The 14383-nt window shown below is 53.7% G+C and overlaps 6 protein-coding genes across 6 annotated transcripts; 3 read left to right on the forward strand and 3 right to left on the reverse strand.

Annotated features, from left to right (window-relative positions):
- Positions 1 to 55: 55 nt before the first annotated feature.
- Positions 56 to 1467, forward strand: AYO20_11443 (hypothetical protein; the record flags this gene model as incomplete). The annotated part of the gene is made up of 2 exons (XM_022649692.1): positions 56 to 329; positions 386 to 1467. 2 exons carry the CDS (start codon positions 56 to 58, stop codon positions 1465 to 1467), a joined length of 1356 nt encoding a protein of 451 aa, XP_022494334.1.
- A 511-nt stretch (positions 1468 to 1978) lies between these two features.
- AYO20_11444 (hypothetical protein) lies at positions 1979 to 4139 on the reverse strand (the record flags this gene model as incomplete). The annotated part of the gene is made up of 6 exons (XM_022649693.1): positions 1979 to 2059; positions 2173 to 2297; positions 2387 to 3310; positions 3375 to 3630; positions 3731 to 3902; positions 3964 to 4139. 6 exons carry the CDS (start codon positions 4137 to 4139, stop codon positions 1979 to 1981), a joined length of 1734 nt encoding a protein of 577 aa, XP_022494335.1.
- Positions 4140 to 5192: 1053 nt separating this feature from the next.
- On the reverse strand, positions 5193 to 5759 carry AYO20_11445 (hypothetical protein; the record flags this gene model as incomplete). Its single annotated transcript, XM_022649694.1, has 2 exons — positions 5193 to 5584; positions 5648 to 5759. 2 exons carry the CDS (start codon positions 5757 to 5759, stop codon positions 5193 to 5195), a joined length of 504 nt encoding a protein of 167 aa, XP_022494336.1.
- A 1790-nt stretch (positions 5760 to 7549) lies between these two features.
- AYO20_11446 (dihydroorotate dehydrogenase (fumarate)) lies at positions 7550 to 8845 on the forward strand (the record flags this gene model as incomplete). The annotated part of the gene is made up of 1 exon (XM_022649695.1): positions 7550 to 8845. One exon carries the CDS (start codon positions 7550 to 7552, stop codon positions 8843 to 8845), a length of 1296 nt encoding a protein of 431 aa, XP_022494337.1.
- A 2556-nt stretch (positions 8846 to 11401) lies between these two features.
- AYO20_11447 (hypothetical protein) lies at positions 11402 to 11923 on the forward strand (the record flags this gene model as incomplete). The annotated part of the gene is made up of 1 exon (XM_022649696.1): positions 11402 to 11923. The coding sequence occupies one exon, from the start codon at positions 11402 to 11404 to the stop codon at positions 11921 to 11923; it is 522 nt and encodes a 173-aa protein (XP_022494338.1).
- Positions 11924 to 12277: 354 nt separating this feature from the next.
- AYO20_11448 (ornithine aminotransferase) lies at positions 12278 to 13786 on the reverse strand (the record flags this gene model as incomplete). The annotated part of the gene is made up of 2 exons (XM_022649697.1): positions 12278 to 12463; positions 12515 to 13786. 2 exons carry the CDS (start codon positions 13784 to 13786, stop codon positions 12278 to 12280), a joined length of 1458 nt encoding a protein of 485 aa, XP_022494339.1.
- Positions 13787 to 14383: the final 597 nt, after the last annotated feature.

Here is a 14383-nt window from a genome sequence, read left to right on the forward strand (position 1 = left end):
ATGTCTGTGCTCCCCGTGGCACTTCTGTCCGTCTACTGCAACATTCTCCTCCCAGATGGCCGCAGAGAAAAAGCCTCTTCCACGCTTCCACTTTGTCGACGAGAATGACCCCGAGAAGCGCCACAAGTCCCGGGCGCATCTTGCAAGGGAGTTGCACCGGATGAAGCGTCAGCGCAGAAAAGTCCATCTCTCAAACCTCGCCGTTTCCCACACAGATCTGCGCTTCGACCAATTCAAATGGCCCATCGATGTCGCGCTCAGGGCTGCCTGTCCACCGACCGTCCATCTCCCTCTCCAAACGGCCTCGGACAGATGTCTCTTTCATCACTGTAAGTACTTAGTACTACTGGTATCTGATCAGCGCTCGGTGTTAAATCCGTCCCAGATACCACTGTGATGCCGGAGCTGTACAGAGCACGATGGAAACACATGGGCGACGCAAATGCCGTGAGAGACCTGTTCCAGCTCTACTCCCGTGACGAGGTGTCTTTCCGGGCCATGTTGTTCGATGCCGCAACTCATCGGTCAGCCCTGCAGGGGATACAAGCTCCGCTGGAATACGAGAACCAGCTTCTGCGAAGTGTCAGGTCCAACCTACACACTCCCAGCACGGGTGTCATTCTGGGCACGGCCCTTCTCTGCAGCCTCAAGTGTATGGAAGGGGCCGACGGTGCCTCACACTGGCTGGCGTTCAGGGAGATGATATCGTTACACGGTGGCCTGTCTTCGTTTGTGGGCGACTATCTCATGTTCACAAAGCTCGTTTGGACCTTCGTGGCCCTGCCCGGACCTCTGACGGGGTTCGACTTCGCTCCAGATCTAGAGGCCGGACTTAGGGATCTCAATGACCTGCTTCGAAGTCGTCAGAAAGCCCTGGTGGATCTTTTACCCACCTCCGAGGCAGAGATGGATCGCTTGACCGACTTGAGGAGAATCAAGGCGTTTCAAGCCTCGACCATGAAGAAGCTGCTTCAGACACCAACCTCGGAACATCCAACGGAACGGAACTGCCGCCTAGCAGTCATTTTGTTCCTCACATCGGCACTCATGCAGCACGGAGATTTTGACCCGGCGACTGATTCGTGCATCGACGCCATCAGCCAGCACCTCGAAGAAGCCCGCGACGACGCGTCGATATCGCCTGTCCACCTGATGTGGTTCTTGGTCCGGCTGAGCGTCTCGGCCTCGATTGGCGAGAGGTACGCCCAGGTCTGGATCGGGGTCGTACGCATGTTGGCGGCGTTTCACCGACTGGCGCCCCGGGTGCAGAATGATGCCGAGAGACTTCTTTTCACGTCGCTGGAGATGCCCGAGATGGTTGACCGCCATATACACTCCGGATGGGGACTCGATGCGGAATTGCAGATCGATGCAGACCCAATGCGTCGTCGGATAGTGCACGGTCGCTCCGTCCCCGCAGAGTGCTTTTGCGAGCTCCTCTGGTTCACGGCGCCTCCGGATGGATAGGTACCTAAGGTAATCAACCGGTGATGTCGCTTGCTCGCTCTAGATTATTCGTATACCAAATGAACAGACACAATGTAGCACATTCCCGGCTTTTTATACATACAGAGACATACACACATAGATACATAGTGTATATATGTATATGTAAATGTCAATGTATATATCTACTCTCTCTAAATTAAAGAAACACAGCATCATAATTGAAATGAAATTCCCTTCTTTCGCTCCAACCGTAACACACACGCACGAGCACAACAAGCGCAAGGCCGGTTCGACAACGAAGGACTGAGACTGGGACTGAGACTGAGTCAAGAAGTCTGTATGTAATCCATTTCGTTGTGGCAGTGACTTGTGACACATGCCCGCGAGTCTTGGACGAACAGGTGTTGGTTCCACAGGACATATGATGCATGATGGTAACATACATAGTTCCGCGTGTGAAACGAACGACCCACCCACCAGGCCTTACAAGCAAGCCAGCCAGCCAAACAAACCAGACCCGACGGTCCGTTTACACCACCGGCAATCCCCACCGGGGAGCGTTGATGATGATGCCCATCAGACAGCCCGAGATGATGCCGGTGAGGGGCAACTGAGACACATATGATTGTCAGTACATGTCGACTTATCCAAAGAGCATTGCGAGTGGAGGGACTTTTCTTTTCTCTCACAAAGAAAAAAGAAGTGGGGACGGAGGGGACGTACGGTAATGATCCAACCGCCGTAGATCCAGAGGACCATGCGCCAGTTGATGGTTCGCCAGGTTCCGGCGCAGAGGCCGACGCCGACGGTGGCGCCGGTGATGCACTGGGTGGTGGAGACGGGGAGTTCTGTGCGTGAGAAAAAAGAGTTAGCCTTTTGTCTGGCAAGTCGGCGAGAGGAATGGAGGGAAGGAGAGAGGGTAGTAGCGAACACGTACTCAGTCGGGTGGCCATGATGACGGTGACGGCGGCGCCCAGTTCCATGCAGAACCCGCGCGACGGAGAGTGCAGGGTGATGCGGTTGCCCAGGTTGCGCATGATGTTGTAGCCGTAGGTCCACAGACCGATGACGATGGCCGCACCGCCAAAGACCAGGATCCAGTACGGCACGGGGACCTTGCTGCCCAGCTCGTTGGTCCGCCAGATCTGGTAGATGGTGCTGTAGGGTCCGATGGCGTTGGAGACGTCGTTGGCGCCGTGGGTGAAGGAGGCGGCCGAGGCGGTCAGCACCTGCAGGAACGAATACAGATACTCGGCCTTGTTGTCATAGTGCTCGACATAGGCGTGGGTGGCCTCGATGTCGCCGCTGAGGATGCTGGCCTTCTTCTGCTGGGCGATAATATCTTGTTCCACGCCGCGGAAGAAGACGCGCTTGAATTGCCAGAACAGAACGGCGGGAGAAAAGGCACCTCCTTCGGGTCGGGGGCCAATGATCTGGGGCATATCTGGGTTCTTTTCGGGGACGTGGCTCTCCTCCGAGGAGGCTTTCCCGTTCTCGCTGACGGGAACACCCTTCTCCGAACCGTGGACCAGTTGTTCTTCGTCTTTGGGATGAGCGTGGGCTTGTGCCTCGCGGTACGCCTTCAACTCGTCCATGGTCTTGTGTCCGCGGTAGTAATCCCTGACAGCCTGGTATCCCTCTGGTGCCGGGGCAGGATCCGGGCGTCGGAGGAGGAGAGGCCCGAGGAAAACGTGGTACCATTGGAGCTCCCAGTCGTCCCTGAGCAAGACCCGATAGAGCCAGGGGCAGAAAAACACGGCGACCAACAGGGCGACCGCAGCACCAACCCCGAAGATCACACCGATGGTCTCAGGATTACTGAGATGGATACGTGTGGAACCGCCCTTCCAGACGATAAGCACTAGAAAGGATCAAGGTCAGCATATGCAAGGTTCCGAAGCCGTACCGTCCCCAGGAAGACTTACTGGTGATGAGGCCGGACGTGATACCAAAGTAGATGGGGATTGAAACCAGCGCCTTCATGAGAGGATTCTGGCGGAGCATGACCACATATTTGGTGATGAGGAAAGTGATGGCCGCAAAGGCTCCAGAGCAGAACGGGGCGATGATCCAGGCCAAAAAGACTGAAACAACTCCCGAGTTGACGTCTCCACCCCACCAGGTGATATCGCCCGCGCCAACAGAGGCAATACCCATGCCAATAACACCACCCATGATTGACTATTGTCTCGGTAGATCAAAGCGTTAGCCAACTCCCCTGAACAGAGCATCGAATGGAAGTGATGCACAGAGACGTGGAGTGGAAGCGGACGAAGCTTACATGAGTCGTCGAGACAGGCAAACCAAGTTTGGTGGCAATCGTGAGGTAGACGGAAGACCCGATGACGGCGCACGTCATGCCCAACATGAGGATGGTGGGGGTTTCCTCAAACAAGTCTGGGGAAACAATCTTGGTTCGGATGGTGTCTGCCACGCGGGCTCCGACAGCGACACTGTTCTCACGTATAAGTTCCCGATGTCCAGCGTGGGGAAGCGTTTCAGGATCTTCCGTACCTGCCAGCAAACTCCATGACTGAGGCAATGGCCATAGCTTGGAGGTAAGTCAGGGATCGGGACGACACCGACGTCGCAAACGAGTTGGCGACATCGTTGGCACCAATGTTCCATGCATCGAGGAAAGCAAAGATGGTGCCAATGGCAAAAATGTAGTCGAACTGGTGGAGAACCATCCTGTTCTAGAACCCGTTTCTGTCCAAGATCGAATAGGGAGTGTCCAAGCTTGTGGGAGTCGAAAGAGAGGGAGGAGAGGGCGGACCGTCAGTCTTTTTATCACCGTACTCACAAAAAGATCTGCTCGTCGTAAGAAGAAGAAAGCTACCACAAGGTGACAATGACTTAGCCTTGGGAGCCCGCATTTTATTCGCCAAGGTCCCTCCGGACCACGGTGCCAAGGGGATAAGGCCACGCTGGGAGTCGTATAGGTACCTAACAAGCAAGCGTCACGATGCCCGTGGGAAGGAGTAGCCTCCCTGGAACTCTGATGGAGGTGTAAATGCCAAGGAATCCCGCCGCCAAGAAGATGGTGGGGCGGAACAGGTCTCTTGGCAAAGCCTTGGAATGGACTCGTTGAGAGCCAATTGTAAGCTCCATGTCCAGAACGTGCCCAAAGTGCGGATATAAAAATGGGTTAATCTGAGAAAAGTATACGTCCCCTGATATCAGATGTGCGCAGACAATCCAGCTTGCCGAGCACCAGCCTGGCGAATTTCTCTGCTTCCAAGCCTTCGTCTGCTGGGCGGGAAGTCTCCCCCTTCAATCGGATACAATGAGTGGTTTCTGGGCTGCAAAATTCGACTCTTGTGTCCGGACATGATCATCTCGATTCAAATACGAGAGCCAGTCGCCTTTGAATGTCGTCGGCACGTTGAAAGAATCTCGACATCGGGTAGCGACTAGGATCGGTCTGGAGTCAAGCTACGCTGCCGAGTCCCGGTTATTTCCAAGCACGCTTGACCAACCAAGCCACCTCTTGATGGTTTGGACAAGGAGACCACGCTGACTTACTCAAATCACAGCACGTGAAGCATGGGCGATGATGTGCGAACCCCGTCTGTGGTAGTCTGTAAAATACTCGTCCGCCTCGTGGTATGATGGTGAGTTTGTCAGTCACCTGCTGTTTTCTATGGATTTTCAGTCACGAATGCCACATTTTGACGTTTATGGGCTTTCATCCGAGGGGCAACATCTGACAACATGATCCAGCAGCAGTGGCAAACACCTTTTTATTGATCTTGTGCGGTGGTGTTCTCATGAAGACACGTCTTTGATACGGAAGGTGACAGAGTAAGGCGCTTCAAGGCATTGACTTCTTCCTGTAACTGTTTGATGTATTGCACGGCGATCTCGACGGTCTCGGCTTTGCCACCACGTTGATTGCCCGACGAGCCCGAGGTCGAGGGCTTTTGTGGAAGTAGCATGACAAGCTCTTGCATTGCGAGCGCTAGACGATCTCTACGGTTCTTTTCAGCTCTCTTGTGAGAGTTGCGCGTCGAATTTGCTGCTGCCGTGAGATCTGTTCGGTAATGGAGACCAAGTTGAGCCGCCTGCCCTTGCTTGATGCAGTCGTAGTTTGATCTCAGTGTCAGCAGGTGCGACGGTGACTGCCCCAAAGCCCCTACTCAAGCTGGTTAGACATTGTTGTCCGGAACCTTTGGAGAATCGTCAATTCGATACAGACCCAGTGCGGCAACTCCAAGCGTGGCCAAGTGGGGGTTCCGTTGCTCGTCAGCAATTGAGACTTTTGGAAGTATATCAGTCGTTGGGAGTCGACGTTCGCAGTTCGATGCCATATCTCTCACGAGGACGGTCCACGTTTTCTCATCTCGCTGTTTCGAATTTCGAGAAAAAGAAAGTTGAGATTCTGCCATGAGCATTGACCAGGAGGAAGTTCTCTGGGCCACAGCAATCTCAAAACAACCGACGACCTCTGCGACGGGCGTCGACTAGCCAGGGCCAAGGAAGTCCACGAGTAACTCCAGGTCGTCGCTAAGACACCCGACCTCGCATCGTGCATGTTCAGAAATCTTGGGAGTTGTCATGTCGAGGAGTTCTCTCGTTGGCAGATCGAGCCTAGAGCTCTGTTTTTTGTTCTGGAAGGCTGAGGTTGCAGCCAATGTGGCCCTCTCTGAGCGTCGAGTGACCCATGTTTCTTCTGGTGTGATGGTGGACCCAGAATCGTCCCGTCCTCCACGGCAGCCAGGAATCTGCCAATTCCAGCTTGGCAGCATCTCCCTCGTGATAATCTCTTCTTGTTCTTCGTCAAAGCTTTCCACTAGAAACAAGACATCGGTGCAATAAATCTTAACGGATCTGGAACGTGAAAATCATTCGGGCACTCATTGGTGAAAGAGGTCCTGTGGTCAAGAGCCTGGTTGACCCGATTTTCAACGCCGATGTGGCCTTCTTCCTCTTTGCAGTGCCAACCAGCGAGTCGTCCACGGAAAGACACGTTAAATCATCACCCGTTGTAGCAATAACGCGACCAGCACACCCCCCCGGAAGGAGGTTGGAGAAGTCACATTGCCAAAAGGGTCGCCCGCCAGGGTCCGATCCAGTGGTCGTGGCAATCGATTCCAAGTACGAGGTACATACCTAGACCTGCGGCTCATCTCGGCCTTTTTTTCACTGACCCCCACGGCCCGGTCTCTTGTCCAAGGAGTGCTCAGCCAAGAGCTAAAGCGGCCTTTGCTCACCCATAACTGGGCTCCTTGATTTTCTTTTTCATTCCAAGTAATTTGAGTGCCTTGTAGATGATACAGGTAGCGATATGGACGTCTTGTTCATACCTGACTAGGAAGAGACCTCCATCTCGAGGCTCGGTTCGAACCGATCTCAATCAAGCCGAGGCTCAGTCGACCAGGTATTACTGTAGGTATATCCGGCAGTTTCCCCAGCACTTTGGGTGCTGTGATCTTTTTTTTTTTCCCTTCTTGGATCCTCCTTGTGTTCTATCATACGGGCGAAAAGAGCAGGCCTGCGGAGAGCTGTATGATACTGATTGTCTATCAGTGTCGACAAACGATGGCGATGGGTTTGATCTGCCTAGGCACTCGACCGAGGTATCGAGTGGAGGACTCTCAACGATACGCGGGACTCCCCTATACTCGTTCCACAGCACAGGTAGGTCATGAAACTCGAGAGCTCGGCGAATAGGAACGGCGCAGTGGGGTGGTCGAAGGATGAACATCTCGACAGAGACACCTTTGTCAGTGCACTCGCTCAACAATGAGTTGGCGCTGGTTCAGGGGAGAGGACTTGTCGAGCAATGGTTTCTTCGTGCTCTCTCTGGCAACGACCTTGAAGCTGCGACGTAGAAAGTATATCCGAGTTGCTGCACGGTCATACTGATACGTGAGGCTGCAGACGGTTGGCTGATCATGACTGACGGTTGCCCGGTGAGCGAGTCATTCATTTATTTGATTGGTGGCCCCAATTTAGCACAGAGTCGGAGCGCTTCAGCCTGATACAGACCACAGCAACCCTATAGAGCATCATCACATTGTGAATCATTGTGGGGTGCTCTAACTCTCTTGTCGATGTCATTGATATAGCCGAGCTGTGCGCCGTCGCAATTGCGGAGATGACGGAAGTGTCAAAAGGGGCTTCAGTCACGCGGCGGATGGGATCCGACTTCACCTCTGCATCAAGCGTGTTCGAGCAAGACTCGGATCATGCGTCGCAGAGCCCAAACAATTCATTCGAGAACGTTCGCCTCAGTCCTGACTACCAGATTGTCAGGTTTATCCGCAGCGAGAGCCACGGAGATCTGTACCTGCTCGCGGCCCTCGGTTCCAGCGACAAGAAATACGTGGCCAAGGCCATTAACTCTAGGGATTGTACACCGAAATTGCGCAGACACCGACAGAAACATCTCAAGAGGCTGAAATCGTCGTCGTCCTTTATATGTGTGCTTGAAGAGCATGGCATGATGTGGGTGGTCCGCCACTGTGACGAGCCAGAGGTTGTTGGCAGTGACATTGCATCCCGGCATCGGGCCATAGAGGCTGAATGGTTGGGACCCAGTGGTGTCTTCCCTCTGTACCAGGAAATTGACATGCTTACCGCGAGAATCGAGGAAGCTAGTGTCAGTTCGGCCAGCGGGTTGAGAAGTCGATGTTGCCTGACCGACACTGATCCCCTGCCTGACGGGAACTGCACCAACGGCACCTTTCCAGAGTCGACCGTGACGAGGGTTGGGTCAAGCCCGATGCTCAATGAAGACGATCACCCAGTGAGTGATGAGGCACAGAATCACGACCACGTTGGAAGCATGGGAGATGCATCGCCGACTCCTTTTTGGGATTTGTTCGAAGAAGCCGAAGCGTCCTCCGACGTGGAAATCAGCCAGCAAGACAAGGCAATAATAAGGAAACAAGCAGGAAAAGCTCGGTGGAGGAAGATCCAAAGGTACCGGCGTCAACTCCATAGATTGTCTTTACCCCCCACGGCTACGTTCCTACCACGAAAAGCCCCGGTCCAGCTGTTGATACCGGGGCCGGCTGTCGAGGTTTTGGATGGTGGCAAACAAGGAGGAGACGAACGGCCAGCGAACCCCCTTAGTCGTGTCTATAACGGATACAGGTACGGCGGAGCCTGCCTGATCTCCTCGTCCTTCTGGACGAACCTGGACGGTTCCTTTTCTCACAGATACGTGTTGCTGTGGGACGGGGGCGAGTCCATAGCTGATTTTATTCCTCTATTTGCGGAAATCCAGAAGTGTACGATTTGCGAACTGCTCAAAGAGGTCACGGGCAAGGATCACTGGGCGGAGAGGAAGCTGGTATTTAGTGTGGACTTCGATGTCGGCCAGCGGTCGAAACGACTACTGTTTTTGAATTCCGGGAAGTGGACATTGCATGAATCTGAAGGCCGCTAGGAATTTGTTTGTTGTTATAAAGGCCATGCCTTAAACCTGGACCTGGATAATTTGGAGTCTATGGCGACGTCTAGTAGTGGGCGAGAGACTACGAATATCCCGCCCGAAACGTTTCCTGGGAACGTTCAACTTGAGGTCATCGTTTACAAAAGAGTTGCCATTCTCCATTTTCCAATCTGTCAACCTATGGCACCTTCCATCGTCCCATGCCTCGTCGGACAATCAACGCTATATGAGAAACAGACAAAGTAATACTGTGACGTAAGCACTGACGTAAAGCAAGGCTCCAAATAAAAGAAAGAGAAAAGAAATGACTATCCGTAATGATGATGTTCGCGAATCACGGCGGTGATCCATAGTCGAAGGCGATGAGTGCCCACACTCGAATGACCCCATGGTCTGTTTCCATTAACCCACACCTGCCACTTCATCGCCGTACTTTATCGACTGCTGCGGCACGTCTTGCAGTGTCGTATGAGATGGTCCTTCCGTCTGTACCACTTCCCGCACGCACACCTGAATGTGTCTTGGACCTGTGCTTGAGCGGCATGAGCTGTCCTCCGATGACGTTCGAGCGTCCGTGCATCGTTCTTCAGGAAGACCCCACAGCCTCGAAAGTTACACCTTTGGGTCTTGTGTTTTTCAACATGGTCCCTGCAGTCCGTCAGAGACGAAAGCGTCATTGTTGTAGAGTTTTCATGCTCACCGGAAACGTCGAGCCTGGAGTGGGCTCGAGCCATAGCATTGATTACAATGTGGACATCTGAGAACCGAGGGTGTACTCAGGCTCACTGGTGGAATGGTCAGTAGACTACCCTCAGCTCTTCTGAGCTCGGGCAACGACAGACCGGAGGAGATATCCACTGCTAGCTGGGCAGGCCCGAGACGACGCGTCGATGAAATTTGAAAGTCCCTTCCGCTTTTGCTAGGCTGGCCTTGTAAAGCGGAGGGCGAGGCGTCTCTATTTCCGTTGTGGGACATGGTGGAGGAGGGTGTTGCTGTGGGTTCATTCCAAGCATAGGACGGGGAGTCGTTGCGATCAAGCAGTGCTGAATCAGGGAGGTCACAAAGACAGGAAATTCCAGGAGTGCCTTGGCAAGTCATGCAAGGATCGTTGGCCAAAAACTTCTGATCGATGAACTCGTCGAACACCTTGGAGAATTCATCATCGTCGTGGCCTGGGTTGGGACGAGAGGTGGAGGACGTCGAAAGGAAGGTGAAGGTTGCTGGTAAAGGGGCGTCACTGAGGGGTTCAACTGCATCGCCTCGCAGAGCATGGCGTTCCTGACGTGGTTCGCGAACACCGTCATTTATTCGGTAATCATAGTGATTGTTGCGGATGACGGTTGCGCGAAGACGTACAGTCTCCGCGCAACGCCGTCACCCTGGTGGATTGGCAGGACTCCTGGTGCACGGAAATGTCAGTATGAGACCTCAGCTGTGCGAGGAAGGAGATTAGAATGCCTTCGAGTCTGGACTTGACGCCCACGATGGACAAGTTCTTTGTGCTGTCAAGTGTCGATGAATATTCAGAGGTTGAAGACGAGGGTCACACACCATGAGCACTGGGAAGGGCGGGGAATTTAAACCAGCTGCGCCCCAAGTCGAGGCACTGCGCACAGCCTAATCACACCTCCTTCCTCCATCTGTGACCAGCCATGCCAGCCAGATCCCCTGGGGCCTTTCACCCAGACCAATCAATCTAGCGTCGCCTCTTATCCTCGAACCTCATCAGTGCATTGACCCACCCTAGCTACGTGGGCCAGCATCGAGATCCAATCGTCCATCCGGACCTTCATGCAGCGGGTTGAAGAGCCGGAGTCAAGGATGAGAACGAGGGCAGACAATCGGGCTAGTTGGGGCCACCAATGAAATCCGACAAGTGCGGCCTCTGAATCCACATGAGGCTGAAGTATGCACACGACAGTATGTGCCAGTGTCGCGATGTGTCTGACCACTATGAAGGGACTTTCTTCTCTACTAAAGATAGGGTGGATTGCGAAATTACCGACCAGTCTGGCCTAGAATATTGGGCAATGACCTCCTTCATCTTCCACAGAGAATGACTCCAAGGAAGGAGAAAGAGAGGAATACTTTTGCGAAAGGGGTTTCCCAGCTCTCCTCGGCCCCGCAGCGGGCGCTGAGCGCGTTTAGTGGAGGTATGCATCGGTTGACGCAGACAGACATCTCACCTGCACTGAGGCCGACAATACACACCATATAATGTGACCAGGGCCGGCAGAGCAATGGCGTGGATGAGGCCACTGTCGATATCCAAAGATTGACTACCATTTCGTTGGTCGTAGCCCTGGACAACCGACCACGAGGGGAGAGGGCGAGAAAAAGTTTCAGGGCGCAATGGGAATGACCGGAGTACCATATACTGACGGTGGGAAAGCAGCATATAAGACGGGGGGTCTTTCCTGACCCATCGACCGGCGGATAGGAAAAAGAGGTCGAATGCTTTCCCCAGTGCGATAATCCGAGCCTCTTCCATTGCCACAGAGACCTCTTCTTGACCCCTGCACACTGCTCTTTTCATATCCGGCTAACTCCATGAGCCACGCAAAGACGACACGGAGCGCGACCTCCCTGGAGGGGCTGACTTTCCAGAACACCACACGAGCCAGAGTCGACGCGGTCGAAGAGACGACACCGCCGGACCTCTCGCCAGTGCAACGATTCATGGCCGAGGACTCGCGAGCCCAACCGTGGCACGGCCTGAGTTCGGGCCTCGTCCGTCATGTCACCCCACATAAGAGAAGCCATGTGAGCAGCACACGGAGAAAGTGGTCCATCCTCGCAAATCCATCGTCAACAGATGGCTCGGTGTCGAGAGTCGACGCAGTGGCCTCCGAGCTGCTCGCTGTATCTCAACCTCCCAGCGGTCAAACAACCGGCCTCTCCCGAGTAGAACATCAGGAGAAGCCCCAGATCGCACAGGACCTGAAGTACGTCGGTCAGATCTTTGCGGAAGACAGAGTGGGAAAAAGAGACGGCGGGCCCACATGGGCAAGGGAATCTGGTAGCTTGACAAGCAAACCATCGGCGGTAGATAGGAGTAGCGTCGGGCAATAGGTACAGACAGGTCTATCCAGGTCAACGCTTCGATTCATGACTGACTCGTTGCCCAACCAGCTTCAACTTTCGTCCCAAGTACCCTTTTTTGTTCACACAAGGTTGAACAATCCCAAACACCCATGCAGCAATACTCAAAACTGGAAGACCATTGACCTGTCAACCTAAAAATGAAATTCCCCTGGCTGGAAAAGAGCTGACTGTCAATGCCACCTCTTTGCAAACACAGACCCATGTCTCATGTCTCTAGTGAGCGTCATTACTCCGTGACTCGTTAGTATTTGATACATCGCACCCTCCATGCGGTTCATACCCCTCTTATGCGGCGAGTCCACTCCATCAAGAGAGTTCAACTTAATTGTCCACACCAATGTGAACATTCTTCTCACCCTCTGGAAGGACCTGCTTCTCTTTCTCTCCCTTCAAGTTCGGAAGTTCCGCCACTGCCTCCGCAATGATGGCCAAAGCACGCTTGATCTCATCTTCTGTAATGACTAGCGGCGGAGCAAGACGAATGATGTTCTGGTGCGTGGGTTTTGCCTGTTGTGCACGGTTAGAACGGCTATGACCTAGAGAATTGGGAAAACTTACCAATAATCCCTTCTCCTTCATCAACATACACAGATCCCACGCACTGTGTCCGTTTGTCTTTTCCTCATCGATCACAATCGCGTTCAGCAGGCCCTTACCCCTGACTGTCTTGATCAAATCCGAATTCAGATCCCTCAATCCATCGCGGAAAACATGTCCGAGCTTCTCTGCCCGTTCAGTCATCTTCTCTTCACGGACGACCTCAAGGGCACGGATCGCGACGGCACAACCAAGCGGGTTGCCGCCGTACGTGGACCCGTGTGTACCGGGTTCGATGGTGAGCATGACGTCTTTGCGGCCGAGGACGCAGGAGACGGGATACATTCCGCCGGAGATGGCTTTACCCAACAGAACAAGGTCTGGTTTTATTCCGGCCCATTCGTGGCAGAGAAGTTTCCCCGTCCGCGCGATACCTGTTTGAATCTCGTCGCAGATGAGCAGCACGTTATATTTATCGCACAGTGCGCGAAGCTCCGCCAGATAGCTGTCGTCGGGAACCACAATACCGGCTTCCCCCTGGATCGGTTCAACGAGGAACCCGGCAATCTTGTCGCCGTGGGATTCGAATGCGGCACGGACAGCCGGGATGTCATTGTATGGAATAACTTTACCCGTGGCTGGAGAGATGCTACCGACGCCGGGTAGGTAGGGACCATAGTTGTCGCGGGATTCAGGGTCAGTGGACATGGAGATGGCCGAGAACGTCCGTCCATGGAAATTTTCCCCCACACTGAGCACGATTGCCTCGTCATGTGGTATGCCTTTGGACTTATATCCCCATTTCCTGGCGATCTTGACTGCTGTTTCCACGGCCTCAGCACCGGTGTTCATTGGCAACACCATGTCGAAGTTGAAATACTTGGTGACGAATTCTGCAAACCGGGGGAATACGTCATTGTAGAATGCCCTCGAGCTCAGGGTGAGCGTGGATGCTTGTTCGACCAAGGCTTTGACGAGTTCTGGGTGGCAATGGCCCTGGTTCACGGCAGAATACGCGGAAAGGAAATCCAGATATTGTCGGCCTTCTGGATCCCATACCGTGGTTCCCAGCGCTCGAGCAAAGACAACCGGTAGAGGGTGGTAGTTGTGAGCGGCGTATTCATGCTCAGCGTGGATGGCTTCATCGGAAGTCGACGCATGGTACCTTGATCGATCGGGCGTGCCAGCCGGGTGGAACGCCGGAGCCGTCGCTTTCAACTGAGTGCCAGTCGTCTGCCCATTTACCCTGGTGATGCCGTTGACGCCATCGCCGTTGGTTGCCGACGGTGCCATTATGGAGGATGAGGTGATTATGGTTCTTGATATTCCGAATCGAAGTTGCGCTAATTGGACAACGCCTTCGTGTTTATGCTGAAATGTCGAAAGTGGGCTCAATCTTGTGTAACTGGAGTGAAGTAATCGTCGTCGCTTCCAGAGGAATGCCGGGGCAAAATGATTTAAATACCCTTGATCAATGAGGTCCACCACGTCAGGTCATGTGCAGAGATTTTCCACATGGAACTCGCCTTGTTGCTATACCCCTAAGTGCAGGTGTATCCCGAGTGGAGGGGAGCCGTGGGAGCTTAAGCGTCTGGATGGGCTCACGGGTCTGACCCGCAATGGCAGAGGGCGATTTCGAGTGGACAGGGTCGACGGGTGGTTGTCTGTGAAGCGTAATGAGATATGCAAGGGCACGAGTGGCGGCACAGTGGGCGAGAGGCGAGGGGTTGTCGAGGGGCAAGTGGGCTAACCCAAGCCTGCCTGTACCCTCCTCCAGGGTAATTTTCGTTAGTTCGCCACCAAGTGTATATACCTAACTAGGCTTTAATTGGCTTAGCTTCTACCACTTGGTGTGCATGCCATTCGCGTTTATCACGTCCTGACAGCGTT

This window comes from Fonsecaea nubica (assembly GCF_001646965.1).
Source record: "Fonsecaea nubica strain CBS 269.64 chromosome Unknown Scaff155, whole genome shotgun sequence".
Classification (NCBI taxonomy): domain Eukaryota; kingdom Fungi; phylum Ascomycota; class Eurotiomycetes; order Chaetothyriales; family Herpotrichiellaceae; genus Fonsecaea; species Fonsecaea nubica.